The sequence below is a fragment of the Hakea prostrata genome, chromosome 8 (assembly GCF_041222555.1).
Source record: "Hakea prostrata isolate BN-2017 chromosome 8, UWA_Hpros_2, whole genome shotgun sequence".
Classification (NCBI taxonomy): domain Eukaryota; kingdom Viridiplantae; phylum Streptophyta; class Magnoliopsida; order Proteales; family Proteaceae; genus Hakea; species Hakea prostrata.
In genome coordinates, this window is record NC_142607.1 from 54265137 (window position 1) to 54284455 (window position 19319).

The window sequence follows — 19319 nt, forward strand, 5'->3', positions numbered from 1 at the left end:
CTAGGAATGGAAAAAAGGCGTCATGATACTACTACATCCACATAATACATGATTCTAACCTTACAGATCTGTCCCGTAAGAACCTACGTGGTGTGATTGATACTTTTCTCGGGGCCTCCAGGGATGGGTAGGGAAGAGGTGGCATTTCCCAAATTTGCTTTACAAAAGCATGGAAGTGTACCAATTCAACCACAAACAGAAAAAGAATTAAAAATAGAAAAACTAAAATAAAAGATAATATCCACGTTACATCTCTCTGGCCATGAATATGATAGCCTTCTTGGAGCCTATGTGGCGTTTTAATTTCTCCTCAGGCACCTCAAAACAAAAAAGAGAGAAAATCATGCCTCCTTTTCAGAGATTCTTTCACAAAGATATTCCCCAACCCCTACTAGAGATGTTTCAGATTGTTTACCCCCCCCCAAAAAAAAAAAAAAAAAAAAAAAGTAGTTTCAGATTGGAGACTTTTTGGATGACGCAAGTTCGATGGATATCAAGAAAGATGACTTGCCTGCTTCCCTCAAATACCGAATGTCTCCATCCATTAGCCTCAGCAGTTTTCTACTGACAAGAAGACTTATTCCCTCTTCTGATGTATCCCTATAGGTTTCGAACATCTGACCCAACAATTCTTCCGGTATCACACCTCCTGTATGCGTTATCCTGAGACAAGGAAAAGAGCTAATGAGTCCACCATGGGGGCAATTGAACAGACTAATTGCCAGCCAAAAGATAAGAAACTTTTAACCTCGATATGTTTCTGACTAGAATCAATATTGCAATGACTAAATGACACAACTAAAAGACCAAAGAGCATGAAGAAACAGATTACAGTTGAGACTCATAGTAGTTTGAACATATTCTCACTTTTCCAATACAAAGGCAGGCCTAATGTCAACCTTAACTACAAGACATCATTTGGCCCAACAAACATGTTAGGGATGGATACACAACCACGAAGAACACAAGCAAAACACACTCAAAGAATTTAATGTGATTCGGCAAGATTGCATATGTCCACTTGCAAGAGAGATTTCACTATTTCCTGAACCTCACCACTCTCACACCTTAAAAAGTGTTACCCTTTGTTTGCCTTTTTCTAGGTTATCCCACAGGGAATATTTATAGGGACACCCAAAACCCTAATTCCCATATAGCTGCAATACTATCCTTGTACTAGTAATTGACCTGAACCCGTTCCAATTATAAATACAACCAAACTATAACTATATGAACCCACAAGATACAATATATGACCAACCCCAGATCTCCACCTTGGCTTAAATTCTACAAACCATCTTGAAGAAGACCGTTGTTGATGTCTAATATGCAATACATAGGCCACATCCCCTCCACGGATGCCTTTCTTGACCGCCATCACCTAAACCAGCGTGGTGCACCCCCCCACCCCCAAACTTGGGGTGTCCCATACAGCTTATTACCACTATAAGATGTGACGTGGCTCCACCTCTTCTATTGTTGTAGCCCGCTCTGACAGATTACCGCCACTCACCATATCAAAAGTGGAAGTCACCCACTTCATTCTAGATCTGCCCTTGTTCAGCATTGGAAAACCTACAAACTATGTCCACCTGTACCCCTTGCTCAAGTTTTAACTGAAACTCCACCTATTTCAACGCTCCATGCAAGCTTGTACAATTTACCAATCATCTGTCTTTGCATCACAACCATGGTCCTCTTGAAACCTTGAGAACTCCACCTTCAAATGAACATCTGAAACCTCATGATGTAGTTAGCAAGATATCATCTCCATCATCACTTCAGGACCCATCTAAGAGACTAAGACAACAGCAGACGAAATTTCATCATCATCATCATTTTTCCTTGTTTAGCTAATTTGTGCACTCCATACCTACTACCAACCTAAATAACATGTTCATTGATCTCTTTATGAACCCATCAAATACCAATGGAGCGAACTCTCCTTGACCTATCACTTCCACTGAGTCCAGAATACCGAAAAACTTTAAGAACACCTAACCTTGTACCAAAACCTTTACACAAAATGTTGTGCAAAATAACCTATTCAATACGGATTCGATGGAAGAAAAAAAACTTTTCTTTTCTTTTTTCCCACCAATTTTCTTCCTTTTCTTTAGTTCCTCTCCAAATGTTCCCACTTTCTTAGACTTCCTCTTTTGTTTCTTTTTTTTTCAAGTGATCAAAAGAATATAATTGCCTCTCTCGAATCTCTATTCTAGTAAGATTCTCCCCCCCCCCCCCCCCCAAAACAAAAAACAATTGCCCTGTTTAAAGAACACGATTAAGAACTCCAAATAGAACCAACCAAAACTCAAAACAATTCTTACCTTTTTTCTTCTTCCCCACAATCTCAACCTGGATCGCCCCTTTTTTCTTCAAAACTTGTACATAAATTTATTTTTTATCGTAACCATTGATCATCTAACCCAAACTCCCCCCTTTTTTCTTTTTGTCCCCCCCCTCCTGCTCTTGGTTCCACGTTTCCATTGTCTCAAGTTTTTGTTTTTCTCACCTTGTAATGAGACAAACTTCAACTTATTGTAATCCCTTTTTCTTTTCCGTTCCACAATCTCAAATAGTATCATTTTTTTCTTCTTCTTTCTCATGATATCACCACCGTGAGCCCCTTTTTTTTCCAATCCATGATCCTAAATCCGATTGCCCGAACAAGTACCAAAAGAGTATGGGTGATTACAAGACAGACTTCATGTTCTCTAATACTAGAGAGTCATACCTTCAATTTATACCTCAAAGCCTTCTTTGTTCTCCTTGTACCGATTTTCTCCTTCAGGGATCTTTACAGGCCTCCAATGACAATCCACCGAACCTCGTTTTGATTCCACTTGTTGGGGACAAATGCACAATCACAAAGAAGAACAAAAGCAAAACACACTCAAGGAGTTTAATATGGTTTGGCCAGAATGCCTACATCCACCGAGAGAAAGAAATTTCACTATAACTTAAAGACACCTTATAAAGTGCTACCCTTTGCTTGCCTTTTTTCCAAGTTATCCCACAGAGACTATTTGTAGGGAAACTTGAAACCCTAATCCCCATGTGATTACAATTCTATCCCTATACTAGTAATTAACCCAGAACCCATTCCAATTACGAATACAACCAAATTATGGACCTGTAGAATACAAGACATACCCAAACACATCAAAACAATCTAATCAATCTACTATTTAGTTTCATTCATAGAATATAAACTCCAAAAGACAATATATTAGGAATTGCCGTTTAGTAGAGTTTAATCCAGAATTAAATAGAACTGAGAAATGCACTAAAGAGCAAATAGACAAATAGACAATCATGTAATATCCTGAAACTCCAGACTAAATAAAGGTTCCATCCAACAAATTCACCCATCAAAACCATATAGGTTTAATGCATGTGCCTGAATCCAAGTACCCATGTCAGAGGCAAACTCCACATCTATTTTGATGCGTACACAAAATCCCTATCTATGGAACATCTTCCAACTAGTCATGCAAAACAACTTCATAAATAAGCTCTATTGAACACTATTGTTTGTCAACTTTTCATCTAAGAGCTCAAATGATTAGGGAAGGACAACGTCAATGAGTACTCCCCCAAATAGACAGACCACGATCCTATAGTCCTCACACATCAAGCTCTAACTGACATTTCCTTTGTGCAATTCAGGGAGAACTTCTCCAATTCACTTCCCTGGAGTCCCGATTGTCCTCCTTGCTCTGCTATCATCTTCACTCCGCACCTAAAAGCTTTAACTTTTAGCGCAGCCAGTGTCAATATATAAATCAACACTAATTAAACCAAAAACAGTCCAGCAAGAACAAGAAAATTTAGCTGCTGCCAAATGTTTCATTCAACATGCAGGTCATTGAGTTTTATGATCACTTGGTGTTTCTAAAACAAGCACAGAAAGCAGTGTTAGCAAGGGAAGCAAATACTTAAGAAAAAACATTCACCTTAATTTTGATTCTGCTTGCATGACAACAAGTAGAAATGACACTAAGACATACCTAAGATGCATATACATCACATCAAGCAAAACACGATAAAGTAGTACATACAGATAGTTTATTGATTGGGTACTCAATTACTCACTTACCAAAATAACAGCCTATGAACGCACCAAGCCCATGTACGCACTCACCAAGTTCTCCATCAACTAAGCCAGTGTTGCCTACCCCACCCACAGATTGCTTATTAACCTCAATGACAGTGAGTCCAGCTCAAAACTATAAGTCTAAATATAGAGGTACTTCAATATTCCCATTGTAACACAGGAAGACATCGTATCCCGTACAAGATAAATATTACCCTGTGACCCGTAAATCTGGGTTGGCCACTGACGCTGGTTTAAACTTTCTAATATCAACTTCTGAACAAAGGGGATCTACAGCAGACAGCTTCCAAAGCTAAGCTACAACAACACTACAAAGTAGCAACCCATAACAATAATTGTTCAGAAGGCTTGTTTGGATTCAAATCAAACTATCAAAACAAGAGTAGGAAGTAGGAACCAAGGAAAAGATGAAGTGACACACAAAACTAATATACAGATCTAGAGATTCTAATTAAAGAAATTCCAGACAATCTTGCTAAAAACGAGGAACAGTATGGCATTTCAAAATATTTACAAAATGATATGCCAAAACAAGATTTTATGAACCGGTGAATGGACAATACCTGAGCTCCAGACGTGCAATATGAACACGTTCTCCCAACCTATCTTTCGTAAGACAGGCAGAAATTATAAGCTGACCTCCAGTTGGTGTAAAATTCAGGGATATCGACAAAAAATCAGCAAGTATCTGTTGAAGCCTCAGACTGTCTCCATAGAGGATTTCAGCCATTATTTCTTCTGCCATATCATTGATGATCTGAACACCTTTATCATTGCTTTTAATCATGATTTGACTAACTGAAGCAGCCACTACTTCTTGCAGGGTAAAATCGACTATTTCTAAATCCAAATAGCTGTTAACATCAATATATCAGATGCACCGCCAAAATCCATAAAAGATGCTAAAGAAATGAAGAGAATGTGGAAACAAAATAAAGATGAAAAGGAAAATAAGAAATGAAAGAGGAGAAAGAAATGGGAAAAAAACAGTGCTAGATTATGGCACCACATTCATTGAGAGCATTCTGGCAGAGCAAAAGAAAAAGTTGTTTACTTAAAGAGCTTCATGCACCACACTCATTGAGAGCACTAGAAAAAAAATCCTTTTGGTGTTTCTTGAAGCATTATCAAATAGAACCAAAGCTTCAGTGTTGGTCTTAAGGTCCACCAAAATGACTGGCATAAGTAACTAATGTAGTCATTGATATTTAATGAGTATCGATGGTACATTTGTTAAAATTCAAATACAGCTTTCAAAAACCATTGGTTCCAATTAACTCCCAATAGTGGCAACCAGAACCCTCTATCTGATCCACCAATGCCATTTCATGAATTAAGGTGATGAAAAAACTCACCACACATGGTAATATTATAGTACAGGCAGTTAATGCTTTTTATTGACTCCACAATCAGACAGTAACAACCTAAGACTATAGTTGCCAAAAGATTGATCTTAAACTGGATACAATCTAACTTTAGCGCATTCCTACTGGACTGGACAAGTGGGAATCCACTCGGTGGATCAAGTTGTCTCCACTCTGTTTAGGTAGATAATGCATAAATATATTAAATATCATTTAAATCACATTCCAAGAAGAAGAAAGGCAAACTCAGTGCTGAAGGCTTCCACACAAGCAGATTCCAGGGGCAATTTTCCTACAAACCCTAACCTCAGAAATCTTTGCTTAGTGGCTGTTTCGATGCATTGACTTCAGGCTATAACTATGGTCAACTGACCAATGCACCAAGGCCCATCCCAATTTAAATCACATTATACTACTAACATAAAAGCATTAACTCCCAAAACATGGCTCCTAAGAAACCTTGCCCATTCAAGCTATTAGACCTTTAACTCATTAAAAAAGGATATCCAAAAATGTAATTTACGATTCATAAATGTAATACATCTGATGTAGTGAAATTCAAAACAACATGGTCAATAAATATAGAAAAGTGAAATTTAAAATTACATAAGATAAGTTGATAGAATGTCAATTAGTACAAATTTGTTAATAAAATTTTAACCATTTTTCAACACAAAAAATAGTTATTTATTTAAGCATTTGATGATGAACAAAGCATCTGTTACTCTCTCTCTCTCCCCTCCCTCATTCAATTTTCCTATTTCCTCTCCTATTTTTTGTGTAGCTGTTTACCTTCTTAGGACAAAAGTATCATAATTTCCACTGACAGAGGCTACATACAATATTACCACAAATAAAGAATTTAGATTTCTTGAAGGATAGTTTACATTTAATCTATAAATCTCTTCCTCTCCCTCCTTTTTTTTTTTGGAGATAGTTTACATGTAACCTATAAACCTCTTCCTCTCCCTCCTTTTCTTGGAAACTTTTTATCTTACTTAGATAATCTCCCATTCTATATTTCCAAAAGAGAAGATTATCTCCCTCAATCAAAGGATTCACAATCAGTCTTTTCGTATTTCAAACTCTCCTGAACTTTCTCCCCCGTTTTCCTCATTCCAAGTTCAGTTATTCTCCTTCAGTACAGATACATTATCGATCATCAGAATATTTCCAGTTTTCAATCCCTATTTTTTAACCCTCTTTGACCTTGAATCAAGCCTTTTGATGATCAAATTAAGCCTTTTAATGATCAAGGAAGCTTCATTACTCCACCACCACAGGAAATGCAAATTTGGAAGCGAGAACCCATTCCCCTCTGCAGGATGGTGAATTCATAGCAGTTGTCCTTCCCTGCGCCTCTGCATATATGACAGCTGCAACAAAACAAGAGAATTCTGCCGAAAAGAATCTAGATTCCAACAGAATAACACACCAGTGAAACTTGAAACCTGGAGTTCCTTCTGGGAATTTGTTGAGGATTGATACACGACAGTTCTGTTCATCTAAGTTCAAGAAAGACCCATGTGCGGATCAATTTCATGATCCTTTGGTTTGACTAAAGATGACTAGGTTGGGGGATGATGCAGCTTCTCTAATCTGAGGAATCGAACAAGAGAACTACCAAGAACAACCATAACTAAAGGCCAGGAGGCTCATTTGATTGAAGAAGAAGATATGCCAGCCAATGGACAGAATTGTTGACAGACAATAATAATTTTGAAGAAACCATCATAGCGGTACTTGGTTCAACTAAAGAAGCACCTTAGACTGTGGACACTAAAAATGCTGGAATACGCCAGAGAAAGATAAACAAGAGCCTAAGAGTTTTACAGGACATTGCCCTCGCATTGAGCCCCAGAGCCTAACCTGAGTTGGGATATTAGCCTGATGATGCAAATCAGCATCAGCCAGGATCCGCATTTCACAAATTTTTACGTGGTTTATGTTTGTACTTTAGGGATGAAATAATTCTCCTAAGCTTCATTCATGACTTGAGGATGGAGTATGTCTTTAATGGGCCAATAATTATTTATTAGTTGCTTTTGGTAGATGGGCAAAGCAATAACTTGGAATGGTCCTCCATGTCACGGCCTTAGTTATTGACTAAGCCAACCGTGCCGGCACTTAGCACTTTCTTGCACTAAGTCAGCCTAAAACCCAGCTAGAGAGAGTAGAAGAAAACTTAGAGCTCAAAGAGAACCTTGAGAGAACTTGTATTGCTCACTTGTTTGATGCTTTGTACAAATGAGTCCCTCCCCTATTTATAGGTGAGGTAGGATACAATGAATGGTTGTGATTTGTACAAGTGTCTAGAATCTAATGGTTAGGAATATTCTAGTGGGTCTAGATATTTCTAGGGATATTTCTAGAGACAAGATACTTTATAGATGTAGATTCCTCTAGAATCTCCCTCCCTTCTAGAATGTGGGCTAAGTGTAGCCCATTAGTGTTATTTCTAAGTTGGGCTAGCCCATGTGTGGCCCATGAATATTATACCATTGGGCCTATGATAAATTGGGCTGTGTCATTCTCCCCCACCTATTCCGCGACGCCTCGCGTGTTTCATCGCGGACCTCCTTATATGTTCTTGGAACGCCACAATGCGTTTCTGGTTCACAACTTGCGCGGCAACCCCCACACCAAAAGACAGGCACCCCACGGGAACGACGCCAAAGCGCCGCAAGGAGGAGCGAGGTGCCGAGAAGCAGAAGGATCCCGACCGGAAGGCCAACAACCAGGAAGACAGGATGGACGAGCGGGGAGGAGGGAAGAAACCACACCCAGATCGAAGGGCAACGAAAAGCCGGCACCCAAGGACGAAGGGGAGAACCAGAGACCAACCCGAAGGGGGAGGGCACCTACGGGCGAAGAGACAGCACGCAACCCCGGGAGGCGGGCAACCGGGGCACACGCCGAACAGAGTCGACTCGGGCCGGGACACCTCCGCCCAAGAGGCGCCAAAGGGACGCCCCGGCCAGCAGGAAAGAAGGGCCCCCAGTCCCGAAGTTGGGACCAACAAGGGCCCCCTCCAAAGCACACCGAAGAATGGCAGGGACGACGACCGCAAGAACCAGCCAACACCAAGGAAGCGCCAGTCACGACGACAAGCCACGAGCCCAGCTCAACGATCCGACCCGGCAACCCCCAAGGGCGGCCCGAGGACCGCAAGGCCGCACGAGCCCCAAAGCCCCCCGGAGACAAAGGTGGGCCGACAAAGGCCACCAGGAACGCCTCCAGACATCAACCCCGGCGATGAGGAGCGCGGCCAAGGCACCAAGGGAAGACCAGCCCCCACCAACGAGAGGCACAGGCCCGGAACCAGCCCAAGGGCCACACAAAGGAAGCACGCGGGGAAGCGACCCTCCGCAAGAGAACGGGCCTCCGGGGGGGACCCCCCCACCGCAAGCGAGACGCCCCAAACTCACAAGGACCCGCCCCAAGCCGAGCAAGAGACACCCGACGAGCCCGAGGCCAAAAGCCCATCCAGAAGCGAAGAGAAGCCTCGGTAACCGGACCCAACAGAGTGGAGAACCCCAGAGCCGAAGACCGGGAGCCGAGGCCAAGAAGCAGACTCCGGAAAAAGAAGCCCGAAGTCCCCAGCAGGGACACGCAGGGACCCGCTCCACCAAGAGCCGGCGGGAGGAGAGGAGGGACGAGACCCCCAGAGAGCCCAAAACCAGGCCAAGGAAGTGCAACCTCCGAGCATCCCCGAAGCCAGGGGACCCACCGGGACCCACACACCCCACAAGGGCAGAAAAAACACACCACACCACCACGAAGAGCACAGGGGGGCTCAGGGGAGAGCACCCAAAGAAGAGCCACCCACGAGCAGGCCCCAAGAGGCCCAGAAACGCAGACGGCAAGAGACCAACAAGAACGGGGGGCCAGGAGCCCGACCAGAAGGGAGCAGTGCCACAGGAAACAAAAGCTCGAAAAAAAGGAGAAAAGAACGGGACAGACAAAGCACAAAACCCAGAGAGAGAAGAAGAAAACAGAGCAAAGAGAAAGAGAACAGTAGGAGGAAAAGAGCCCCCAAAGGGAGGAGGAAAAGAAGGGGAGACAAGGAGAAAATGGTAGGAAACAGGGGAGATATAGGGATAAGAGACAAGAATAAGAGAGATCCGTTCTCCAGAATGTGGGCAAGTGAGCCCATTAGTGTTATTTAAGTTGGGCTAGCCCATGTGTGGCCCATGAATATTATACCATTGGGCCTATGATAAATTGGGCTGTGTCATCCAGCTCTCTTTTTGTTTAATCATCTATTTTGAAAGGAGAGTGCTCGAAATCCTTCGTTAATGATGTAGTCAAACAAGGAAAATGGGATTTTTAAGGGGATACCAATGCAATGTGGAATGAGATGGTTGTGTATTAAGAAGGTGGCTAAAGATGTCCTAGGTGAATCAAAAGGAAATGTCCATTCTTATAGAGAGACGTGGTGGTGGGATAATGAGGTTCAAGCTGCCATTAGGAATAAAAAAAGCTAGTTTTAAGACATGACAAAGAACTAAGGATGTTGAGGATCTTCAAAGGTATAGATTGGATAGAAATGAAGCTAAGAAAATTGTGGGAAAAGCAAGGGAAAAGAAGTATGAAGAGTTGTACAATAAGTTGGGCATGAAGGAAGGGGAAAAAAATCTATTTATAAGATAGCTAAGATGAGGGATAGGAAGAGTAGAGACCTTGACCATGTTAGATTTATTAAAAATGAAGATGGTAAAGTTTAGTTTGTGAGGAGGACATTAAGAAAAGATGGGAAACCTATTTCTCTAGTTTACTAAATGAGCATTCTTCAAGCACTTATGATTCGGACAATTACACCTTTCACCAAGGCACCAATGTCCAAACTTATATTCGTAGAATTTCGATTTCCGAAGTAAAAGAAGCTTTAAGGAGGATGAAACTTGGCAAGACAAAATGTCCTGATGAAATCCCAATTGAAGTATGAAAGAGCTTAGGAACCCATGGACTAGTTTGGTTGACTAAGTTGTTTAATAAGATTATGAGCACAGGGAAAATGCCAGATGAATGGAGGAGAAGCGTCGTGGTTCCAATTTACAAAAATAAAGGAAATATTGAAAGTTGTAATAACTATAGGGGCATTCAATTGATGAGCCATACAATGAAATTATGGGAGAGAATAATTGAAACCCATTTGAGACACTTAACTACAATTACGGAGAACCAATTTGGGTTTATGCCGGAAGATCTACAACAGAGGCTATTTACCTAATTAGGAGACTTATGGAAAAGTATATAGAATGTAGGAAAGACCCTCATATGGTATTTATTGACCTAGAAAAAGCTTATGATAGAATCCCTAGAGCGTTAATTTGGCAAGTACTAGAGAAAAGAAAGTGTTGCAAGTAAATATGTAGATATAGTTAAGGATATGTATGATGGTTCGGTGACTAGTGTTAGAATAGTGGGGGGACAAAGTAATGAATTCCCGATCACAGTTGGGCTACATCAAGGGTCAACTTTAAGCTCATATCTATTTGCATTAGTAATGGATGAATTAACCAAAGACATTCAAGATGAGGTCCCCTGGTGTATGCTTTTTGCAGATGATATTGTGTTGATTGATGAGACCCAAGTGGGGATTAATACCAAATTAGAACCATGGAGAGTAGATTTGGAATCAAAAGGCTTTAAACTTAGTAGATCGAAGACAGAATATCTAGTTTGTAACTTTAGTCATGATCAAGCAGATGATGAGGTGGTGATACTTGACGATAAAGAGATTCCTCAGAGTGATTGTTTTAGGTATCTAGGTTCAATCATAAGTAAAAGAGGTGATTTAGAGGATGAGGTTTTAAGAAATGATCATATTAGAGTTGGTCTGGGAGTTGCTCTCATAAGTGATAAGCTTTGAAAAAGTCGTTTGAGGTGGCACGGCTATGTTCAATGGAGACCTATAAATGCCCCTATACAGAGAAGTGATATAATCCATATTGAAGGAACTAGAAGAGATAGGGGTAGACCTAAGATAACCTTAGGAGAAGTGGTGAGAAAGGATATGTATAGCTTAGGCCTTGTATCTAGCATCGCCTAGAACAGAACTGATTGGAGGGTAAGAATCCATGTAGCCGACCCCATTTAGTTGGGACAAGGCTTATTGTTTTTGTTGTTGTTCTCTCATTACACAATAGGAACCGACCAGATTTTCCTCCTGATCAGATTCTCTAATCTGCAGTTGTTAACTTCTCCAATATTGCTGCTGTTAGTTCTATTTTTGTAGATTGTTGAACAGGAAATGTCAGACATTACAATCTGACCTTCAGATTAGTCTGAGTTTAGGTATGTTTTCCTCCAATATCTGGTCAGTATTTGGTTCAGAATTTTATTCACATCTCAGTCCTTGATTCTGTTCTACTGAGTTCTTTTTCAAATCTGGTCCATTTCTGTTGTCTATGATTCTGGCATGTGGTTGATTGCCTGACCTAGTTTTATGGATCTAAACCCCATCAAAGATGGTATCCTTGGCTGAAATTTACATCAGAAAATAATTTAACATGTGTATTAAGATTACTGAATATCCAATCTGAAACTGGATCTAATATTCTGATTAGAATCCCTTATCAGGTTGTCTACATCCAATGCATGCATAATTGGATTTTGAATTTGGATCTGCTAGTATCCATCCTGAGACTATCTTATTGAAAGCCCAATCTAAGAATTGGTTTCGTACCTAGTTTCTCTCTTAAGTGTCCCAGAGAGTACCTGGCTTCTAGACAAGGAACCAATGGAAGGTGATAAGAGAAATAGGCCATATAGTCAGTAGTGAATTCTACTAGCCATTAGAATATTAAACAGCTTGAGTTTGTTAATGGAGACCGCCCAACAATCACTTACCTCTTGGATGATGTGTAGAACCAATTCCAGCAGTCTAAAAACTGCACTAAATTTACCATCCCAAAGGAAAAGAAATTATATGGAGAATGGGAGATGGTTTAGGGCAGACCTAAGCTAACCTTAAGAGAAGTGGTGAGAAAGGATATGCATAGCTTAGGCCTTGTATCTAGTATGGGCTTAAACAGAACTGAGTGGAAGGCAAGAATCCATGTAGCTGACCAATTTAAGCTTATTGGTTGTCGTCGTTGTTGTATCATAGTTTACCATCAGCATTAGTGAATCAAAGCAATTCATGGAAACATTCACAACTTCATCACAACGTCATCACTAATGAAGCCCATCGGCCCCATCCTTTACTTGCATTCGAAACTGTTAGCAGAACGACATTTGAAATGCCTTTAGATGGATGGGGTCGAAAGGTTTAACAACTTCTGCTCAAAAAGCTGGAAAGCAAAAACCAAAATTCTTGTCCAAAAATAGTCTAAATAAGTTTAAATACATAATTAAAAATATTAAAAAAATCAACCAAAGAACTTGTCAATAATCACTGCTGTTATGTTTATAATCTTAACTATCACTATGGATGGGCAAGTGTTAGATTCTTGTTCAGTTGCTAACAGCCCAAAGCTAGATACATTAAGAGTTTACTACAGTTTTTTTTTTCTTTTTCGTTGACCTACCCATTTCCCTTTTCTAGGTTTCTCTTGCTATATAACATTTCTTCTTTCAATAGACTTGTTTGAAACTCTACAACCCCTTTCCTCAGTTTTTATTTGCATACCACAATTGAAAATTTCAAATTACAGATGAATAGGTTTCACAGGCTAACAAGATAACATGACACATTGATTCTGATTGCTTTTACTGGATGTGTATTATTCAGTAATTTAATAAAAAAATAAGTCAATGAATAAATCATACCCATCCATGATGCTACCAAGATCATTGTCATCAAGAACCTTATTCAGTTGGTGTTGACATCGTACACTTGTGTGCAAAAGCTGCTTTTGTTCTTCACCCAAATCGGAACCCTCCAGCATCTTCTGTGAAAATATGATCCCAGAGAGAGGATTCCCGATCTGCTGTTTTATATATGCCACTTCCTTTAGTTTCTTCAAAGTGGTTTGTTCTGATACTCGCTGCACATGTAACGCCTGTTGTAGTTCTTGACTAGCAAGCTGCAAGAAGCAAAAGAACCCAGTTACCCTACCCTCTCTGTCCAATTTCTTGCTCACGGAGAGCAGGCAATCAACATATCTCCCATTCCGCCCGAAGAAACTGAATGGCATCTTCTCAATGTCCTGACCCATCATTGCACTATTGAATACAATCCCAAGATTTACAAAGGCTTCAGGATTTTTGAGTCGACAACATGCCCTGTGAGTACCAAAAACCTCACCAAGCAGCATCTTATCAATCACTTCTACTCGATCCCATCCAGACAAGCTGATCATTGCTGGGTTCCACTCTGAGCACCAGCCAAATTCATCCATTCCAAATATAGGGGGAATCAGTGGGTTTGGGTTCTGTACAATAGCTTTATAATCTCCTTCAATCCGAGTAAACTTGTCCATGACTGCCTTCTGACCAGTCATATCTTGAGCCACAAAACATACGCCCACAACATTTTCTTGAAGGTCCTTGCTTGCACAAGCATTCACAACCAAGCTGACAGGACCACTGTCAGCCCTAAAACCATGAGTTTTCATCTCAAATTGGATATTTTGCTCCTCTTTCCCTGACCAGAAACAATACCTTAGAAACAGTAAATTGCACTGATTTAACAGAAACAATAGGTAAAAAACTAGAAATAACTGATTTCTTTACTCATAGATGTAAAATGAATCAGGGAAACAAAGTCTGCAAATAACTACTCCAGAGTCCTTAAATAAACAATGAAGCAGCATGTAATTCTATACTTAACCAGCATCCCAGTTATTCATACAGCATATGGCTGTTAAATAATGAAGATGGAACAATGAAAACAAAACATAGGGACTTTGAAAAATGAATCAACAGTACAGTAGAACATACCCTGAAGTGCCAAATGCAGCATCCTCTCAACAGTATCAATTGAAGAATCTTCAACTAAAGTGAGCAAATGTTTCCCGATTGCTTGATCAACAGGCAGCCCAGTTAGCTCAGCAATTTTGATATTCCACCCATTAATGAGCCCATCAAACCCAACCGCCAATATTGGCACTGTGGCTGTCTCAATCAAACGCGCCATCTCACTTGTCACTGCTTCTAGTTCCTCCATCCCTTCAATCTTAAGATTGTTAAGCCGTGAATAGATCATGCTAGTGTTCATATCTGTGGATTCAGTCTCATTGAAAGCATTCCTGAGAATAAGCTGCAGAGAGTGAATAGCATCCATCTCATAATCCTTCCAAGGTAAACTCCTTGTCTTAACAACTTCAAGGAAAGCCTTGAATGATGATCTTGGGTGCATCCTTCTTGCATCATCCTTATCATTTGGATCATGCTTTGCTCCTCCCCATTGAACCTCAGCAGCAGTGGGGGACCGGAACCAGAAAAGCATATCTTTAGAATTTATCCTAACTGCCGCCATCCCACATACTACATCAGCAAGAGAAAGCGCCCCTGGAAACCCTGCGTCATATAGGCTATCTGTACTCAACCCCGTGGAATCCATGTGAGAGTTAGAGAGCCACGCAGCTATCTCATGTATCTGGGATTCAGTTGGAACCAATCCAAGTAGCCAGATCTTGTCTTCGTACAAAAGTGCAGCCCCATCACACTTTACCAGATCCATTATATTAGGATTCTGTGAAACAATACCCAGAGGTGCATCCCTCATCAGCATGTCACATAAGAGTGTTTGTGTACGTAGAATGTTCTTCTCGAGAATCTGGTTTTCTAATTCTATCTCCTTATTGACATGGATGGCAAATACCTGGATCAGAAACTCACAGGCATAGCGTAGAGGGAAAGGAACAAACCTCGGAGTTGTGTTATGGCAGACAACAAGGCCCCAGAGCCTCTTTCTCTTCTGTGGCTGCGACGAACCAGAGTTCTCACTTTCTTCATTTCCTTCATTAATAACCACAGCCATAACCAAAGATGCAATGGAACTCATGTTCTCCATATATTGTAAGTGGCAGCTATGTGGGGCCCTCAGTGTCGAGCCACACAATGTCAGATCAAATTCAAGCTTCTCATCCTGTAGCACCTTTACATGCTTTGCGCGGCAGTCACAGATCATACGAACCTTGCACTTCATGAAAAGGAACCTTGCTGCCTGAGGGATATCCGTAGCTGGATAATGTAGACCCAGATATGGTTCAAGGCCTGGTTTTGTGATCTCAGACACAACTTCACCATGATCGTCCTCATGAAATTTGTAGGCCATGACCCTGTCATAACCTGTAAGTTCATAGACCTCCTGGACCACTGTATCACACAGCCTATCCATGCTACCACTGGGCAATGACTGTAAGCGTGCAATCGCCTTGGCAGCAAGTTTGTACGATTGGAGGGCCCCAGCAGCAGTCATAGGTACCTCATATGGCTTCACAGGCTCAAAGTCAATGATGAAACTACCCGTAACTCTGTGGATGATTGCATAGAAAGGCTTTCCAGAAGTTTTACAATGCACTAAGATAGGATTCAACAAAGAAACCTCCCCAAACCCAAGGGCCTTCTGCAATGCAGAGGCACTAGGGGAAGTAAAAACGGTTCTCACGTCTGTGCCAATGCCAAGCACTGGGCAGTCTCCCATGCTGGGGACAGCATGGCTAACCATGGTTAGCATCTCTGGGGCATTCTCACTATAGGCAATAACCTTAAGAGTCTTCTCATCTAGAGCTAACAAGCAACCAAAAGGTTGGATCAGCTTGCCTTTCTGTATGTGATTGAGGTAAGCTGTAGTTACTCTATCGGACCGGGGTTGCTGATCATCAGATTCCTTGTTGGTTATGCGCACAGAGGTTGAATAATCAAATGAACTACCCAACTCCTCAAAATCTGCATGTAGCTTTGCATCGACAGTGGTCTGAGCAATAATCCTAGCACTGTGTCTAGATCTGCTAGAACTACTGGTGGAGTGGTTGGGTCTGGAAGATGACATTGTCACACTAAATTAAAATAATGAAAAGCTAAAATAAGCTTATCCCAAATCCCTTATCGATGCGAAGATATCTTCGTAAGGGTGGCAGTAGCCTGTCTTAGTTCCTCGGTTATACTTGTAAATCAACTGAACTGAACTGATCTCAATAAGCTTCGACTATCTTTCAGATCAGAGAGTCCTATCATTAAAAAGAAAACTCCCAGAGCTTCTGGTGGATCCAACATTTAGTACTCTTCAGAATCAGGATAATGCTTTTATTACGAAAGACAGAAAACGAAGAAAAGCAGGATTATAGTTCAAGAAGATATCTCACCGAAAATCTCGAAGGCGCCTTATCTATCAACTGGGAAGGCACTGGTTCTTCTAGAACGAGCAGTAACCAGGAAACGGAGAAGGAAGAAGGAAGCCGATCGAAGAGCGCGCGGAGATGAGCTGTAAGCTTTAAATTTAGTACTCCATGAAAGAAATAACGGGAACTAGAAAACACACTACTCAAGGGCCAAGGCTACCTACCGTAAATCAATTAATGATGAACCAGAAGAGCAAAGAAGCAAAAGAGTAACTTGAGTTCCAGAACCAACTAGAAACTTGGCATGATTAATGAACTTACCTTCGTTCGTGAAACTATAACAGCAGCTTCAGCAGCTTTAGGGAGATCAAGTTAATTCAAACCACGCTGCGATTCTCGAAAACAGACTTGCCATAGATAGATAATCAACTTCGCTTCGTGAAACTAAAACCGCTTCAGCAGCCTCGGAGAGGCTCGGAGAGGAAAGCAAATTCTTACCACGCTGTGCGAATCCCAAAAACAGAGAAGAGACCCATCATCCTATAACAACATATGAATCCTCTCCATGAACGAGAAGCAGGGACCACCAATAACAGATTATAAAATATGGAGAAAATGTATTGGGTTCTTCTGGAATGGCTCCGAGAAGTGTGAAATAGAGCATTATGCGAGGCAAGCCCATCGAAGGATTCAAAACTGTAACCAACCCGAGAGACGAGAGCAGTGTCCAAAGTCCCGATCCTGACTCAGAGAAGCCAACTTGGCAAAATAAAGCGGTGAAGAAGAGAAAAAACTTTTTACTTTTTCCTTTAATATCCTTCATGGTTTAAGAAGGGTTGCGAGTTGCGAGTTGCGAGTCGAGTGGAGAGTCTGGACTCTGGAGACTACTTGATCATCTTGAAGTACGGGACGAGCCCACGTGAGGGTGATGCCTCCTGATGCAGTGATGGTCGAAGCTGTTTTTATATTAAGTTCAGTTTTTCATATTTAACACCTATTTTATTTAATTAAACGGTTCAGGTCTATTTTTGGCCCTTTTTGGGTAATCAACGGTAGAGGTCAATCAGTCAATGTTATGTTTTTAACAAAATATATACATTTCCGGAAAGAAAACAGAAAACTTCACTAAAATTAGATACATTTAGAAAGGTCATGGAGTAATACGCCATTCCAAATCCTACTTGCGGTAGCGAACGTATTGATTGAAGAGCCAAATTCGTGATCGACTTGAGCAAAAGTCAGACTCAGAGGGAGGTCGTGGGTTCTAGATCTAGATCAGCCATTCGTGAGCATAGGTGTTTTGTCGTAACTCAATTGGTAAAATTAATATTTTTCTTTTCGTGAAGAGATGGTGGTTTTGACTTTTGACCACTATTTACAGTATATATGATATTCACATTCCCTATATATAAAATCTCTTATGTACCTAAAAAATAATATATTAACATTTTACTAAGAGACAAGTTTTCTAATGAGATGTAAAAGAAGATCATGGATTTTTTTGTTCATTATATCAGATATCATGGACCTGATTATGAGTGAGAAGGGTGGTGTGATCTAACCTCAACCAAAGGCATGTAAGCACATTCTACAAAAAATTATGAGATTCAAAATATCTCATGGAAATGATTCGAAAATATCCATCCAAAAAAATGCCATATATCCACTCTTTCTAATTCAATTGCATACCATAAACTCATACACAAATCAGAATAGTACAATTCACAAACATTAGTTCATGAAAAGAAGAACAAATGCAAGTGTTCAGTATCATTATAGCATAGATACATGCTCCTTGAATATAGGAGATCAAATACCTTGCTCATTGATCCATTTAGTTACATGAAATAATACCTACATTGGGTCAAGAATTTGTTTATTAAAAAAAAACACAACAATTAGAGTCAACCCCCTAGAGTAACAAGTAATAATAATAATAATAATAATAATAATAATAATAATAATAATAATAATAATAATAATAATAATAATAATAATAATAATAATAATAATAATATCAAAGAGCATCCATCCAAGAGAAAGTTTATCAAGATTGGAGTTATTAAAAAAAATAATAATAATAATAAGAAGAAGAAGAAATCGAGATGAAGCAATAAATTCTAAGAGAGAAGCTCAGTTTCAATCCCAAAATCTCTCGTTTCCCAAATGTGCTTAGGCTCTTTTTGGTATTAATTATCATTTTCAATTATGAAGTTTTTCATTATTTTAAGTTATTTGACATCTATTATCAATTTTATTTTTATTTAAAATAATAAAAAAACTTCTAAAATTCATAATGAACTTTTTGTCTATTATGAATTATTGTGAGACTTTCATTATCTTCATTTATGTACAAATTTACTTAAAATTTTGTGGTTAAGATGAGGGTAAAATAGTCAATACACATTTTTTTTATAAAAATCATACTTTTTCCCTCTTTTATCACTTGCTCACTATTATTTATTAATATTTTTTTATTTTGACACCAAATTTATTTTTCATTCCATAATTTATTTTCGACAAAATTCACCAAACCATTTTTCAATCTTGACCGATAATGAATTATTGTACTTATTTCTTTTAAATAGGCATAATAGATAA

At 40.0% G+C, this 19319-nt stretch overlaps 1 protein-coding gene across 4 annotated transcripts; it reads right to left on the bottom strand.

The window, feature by feature from the left end:
* Positions 1–435: 435 nt before the first annotated feature.
* On the bottom strand, positions 436–17491 carry PHYA (phytochrome A). Of its 4 annotated transcripts, none has more exons than XM_089167486.1 (6): positions 17040–17491; positions 16743–16861; positions 14374–16634; positions 13261–14077; positions 4684–4974; positions 436–663 (listed from the first exon to the last, which is right to left on the bottom strand). In XM_089167486.1, exons 3-6 carry the CDS (start codon positions 16427–16429, stop codon positions 453–455), a joined length of 3375 nt encoding a protein of 1124 aa, XP_089023612.1. In that variant the 5' UTR covers positions 16430–16634; positions 16743–16861; positions 17040–17491; the 3' UTR covers positions 436–452. The 4 variants fall into 4 exon arrangements, with proteins under 4 accessions (XP_089023612.1, XP_089023610.1, XP_089023611.1 ...); XM_089167484.1 differs by having other exon boundaries at positions 14374–16637; XM_089167485.1 differs by having other exon boundaries at positions 14374–16661.
* Positions 17492–19319: the final 1828 nt, after the last annotated feature.

Bases quoted from the DNA above. Each gene is read 5' to 3' on its own strand.
- PHYA (XM_089167486.1), bottom strand. From the start codon at position 16,429: ATGTCATCTTCCAGACCCAACCACTCCACCAGTAGTTCTAGCAGATCT. The intron at 14,078-14,373 runs GTATGTTCTACT...GTTTCTGGTCAG, and splicing joins GCTGCATTTGGCACTTCAGG to GGAAAGAGGAGCAAAATATC. The intron at 4,975-13,260 runs GTATGATTTATT...TGATGTTAACAG, and splicing joins CTTGGTAGCATCATGGATGG to CTATTTGGATTTAGAAATAG.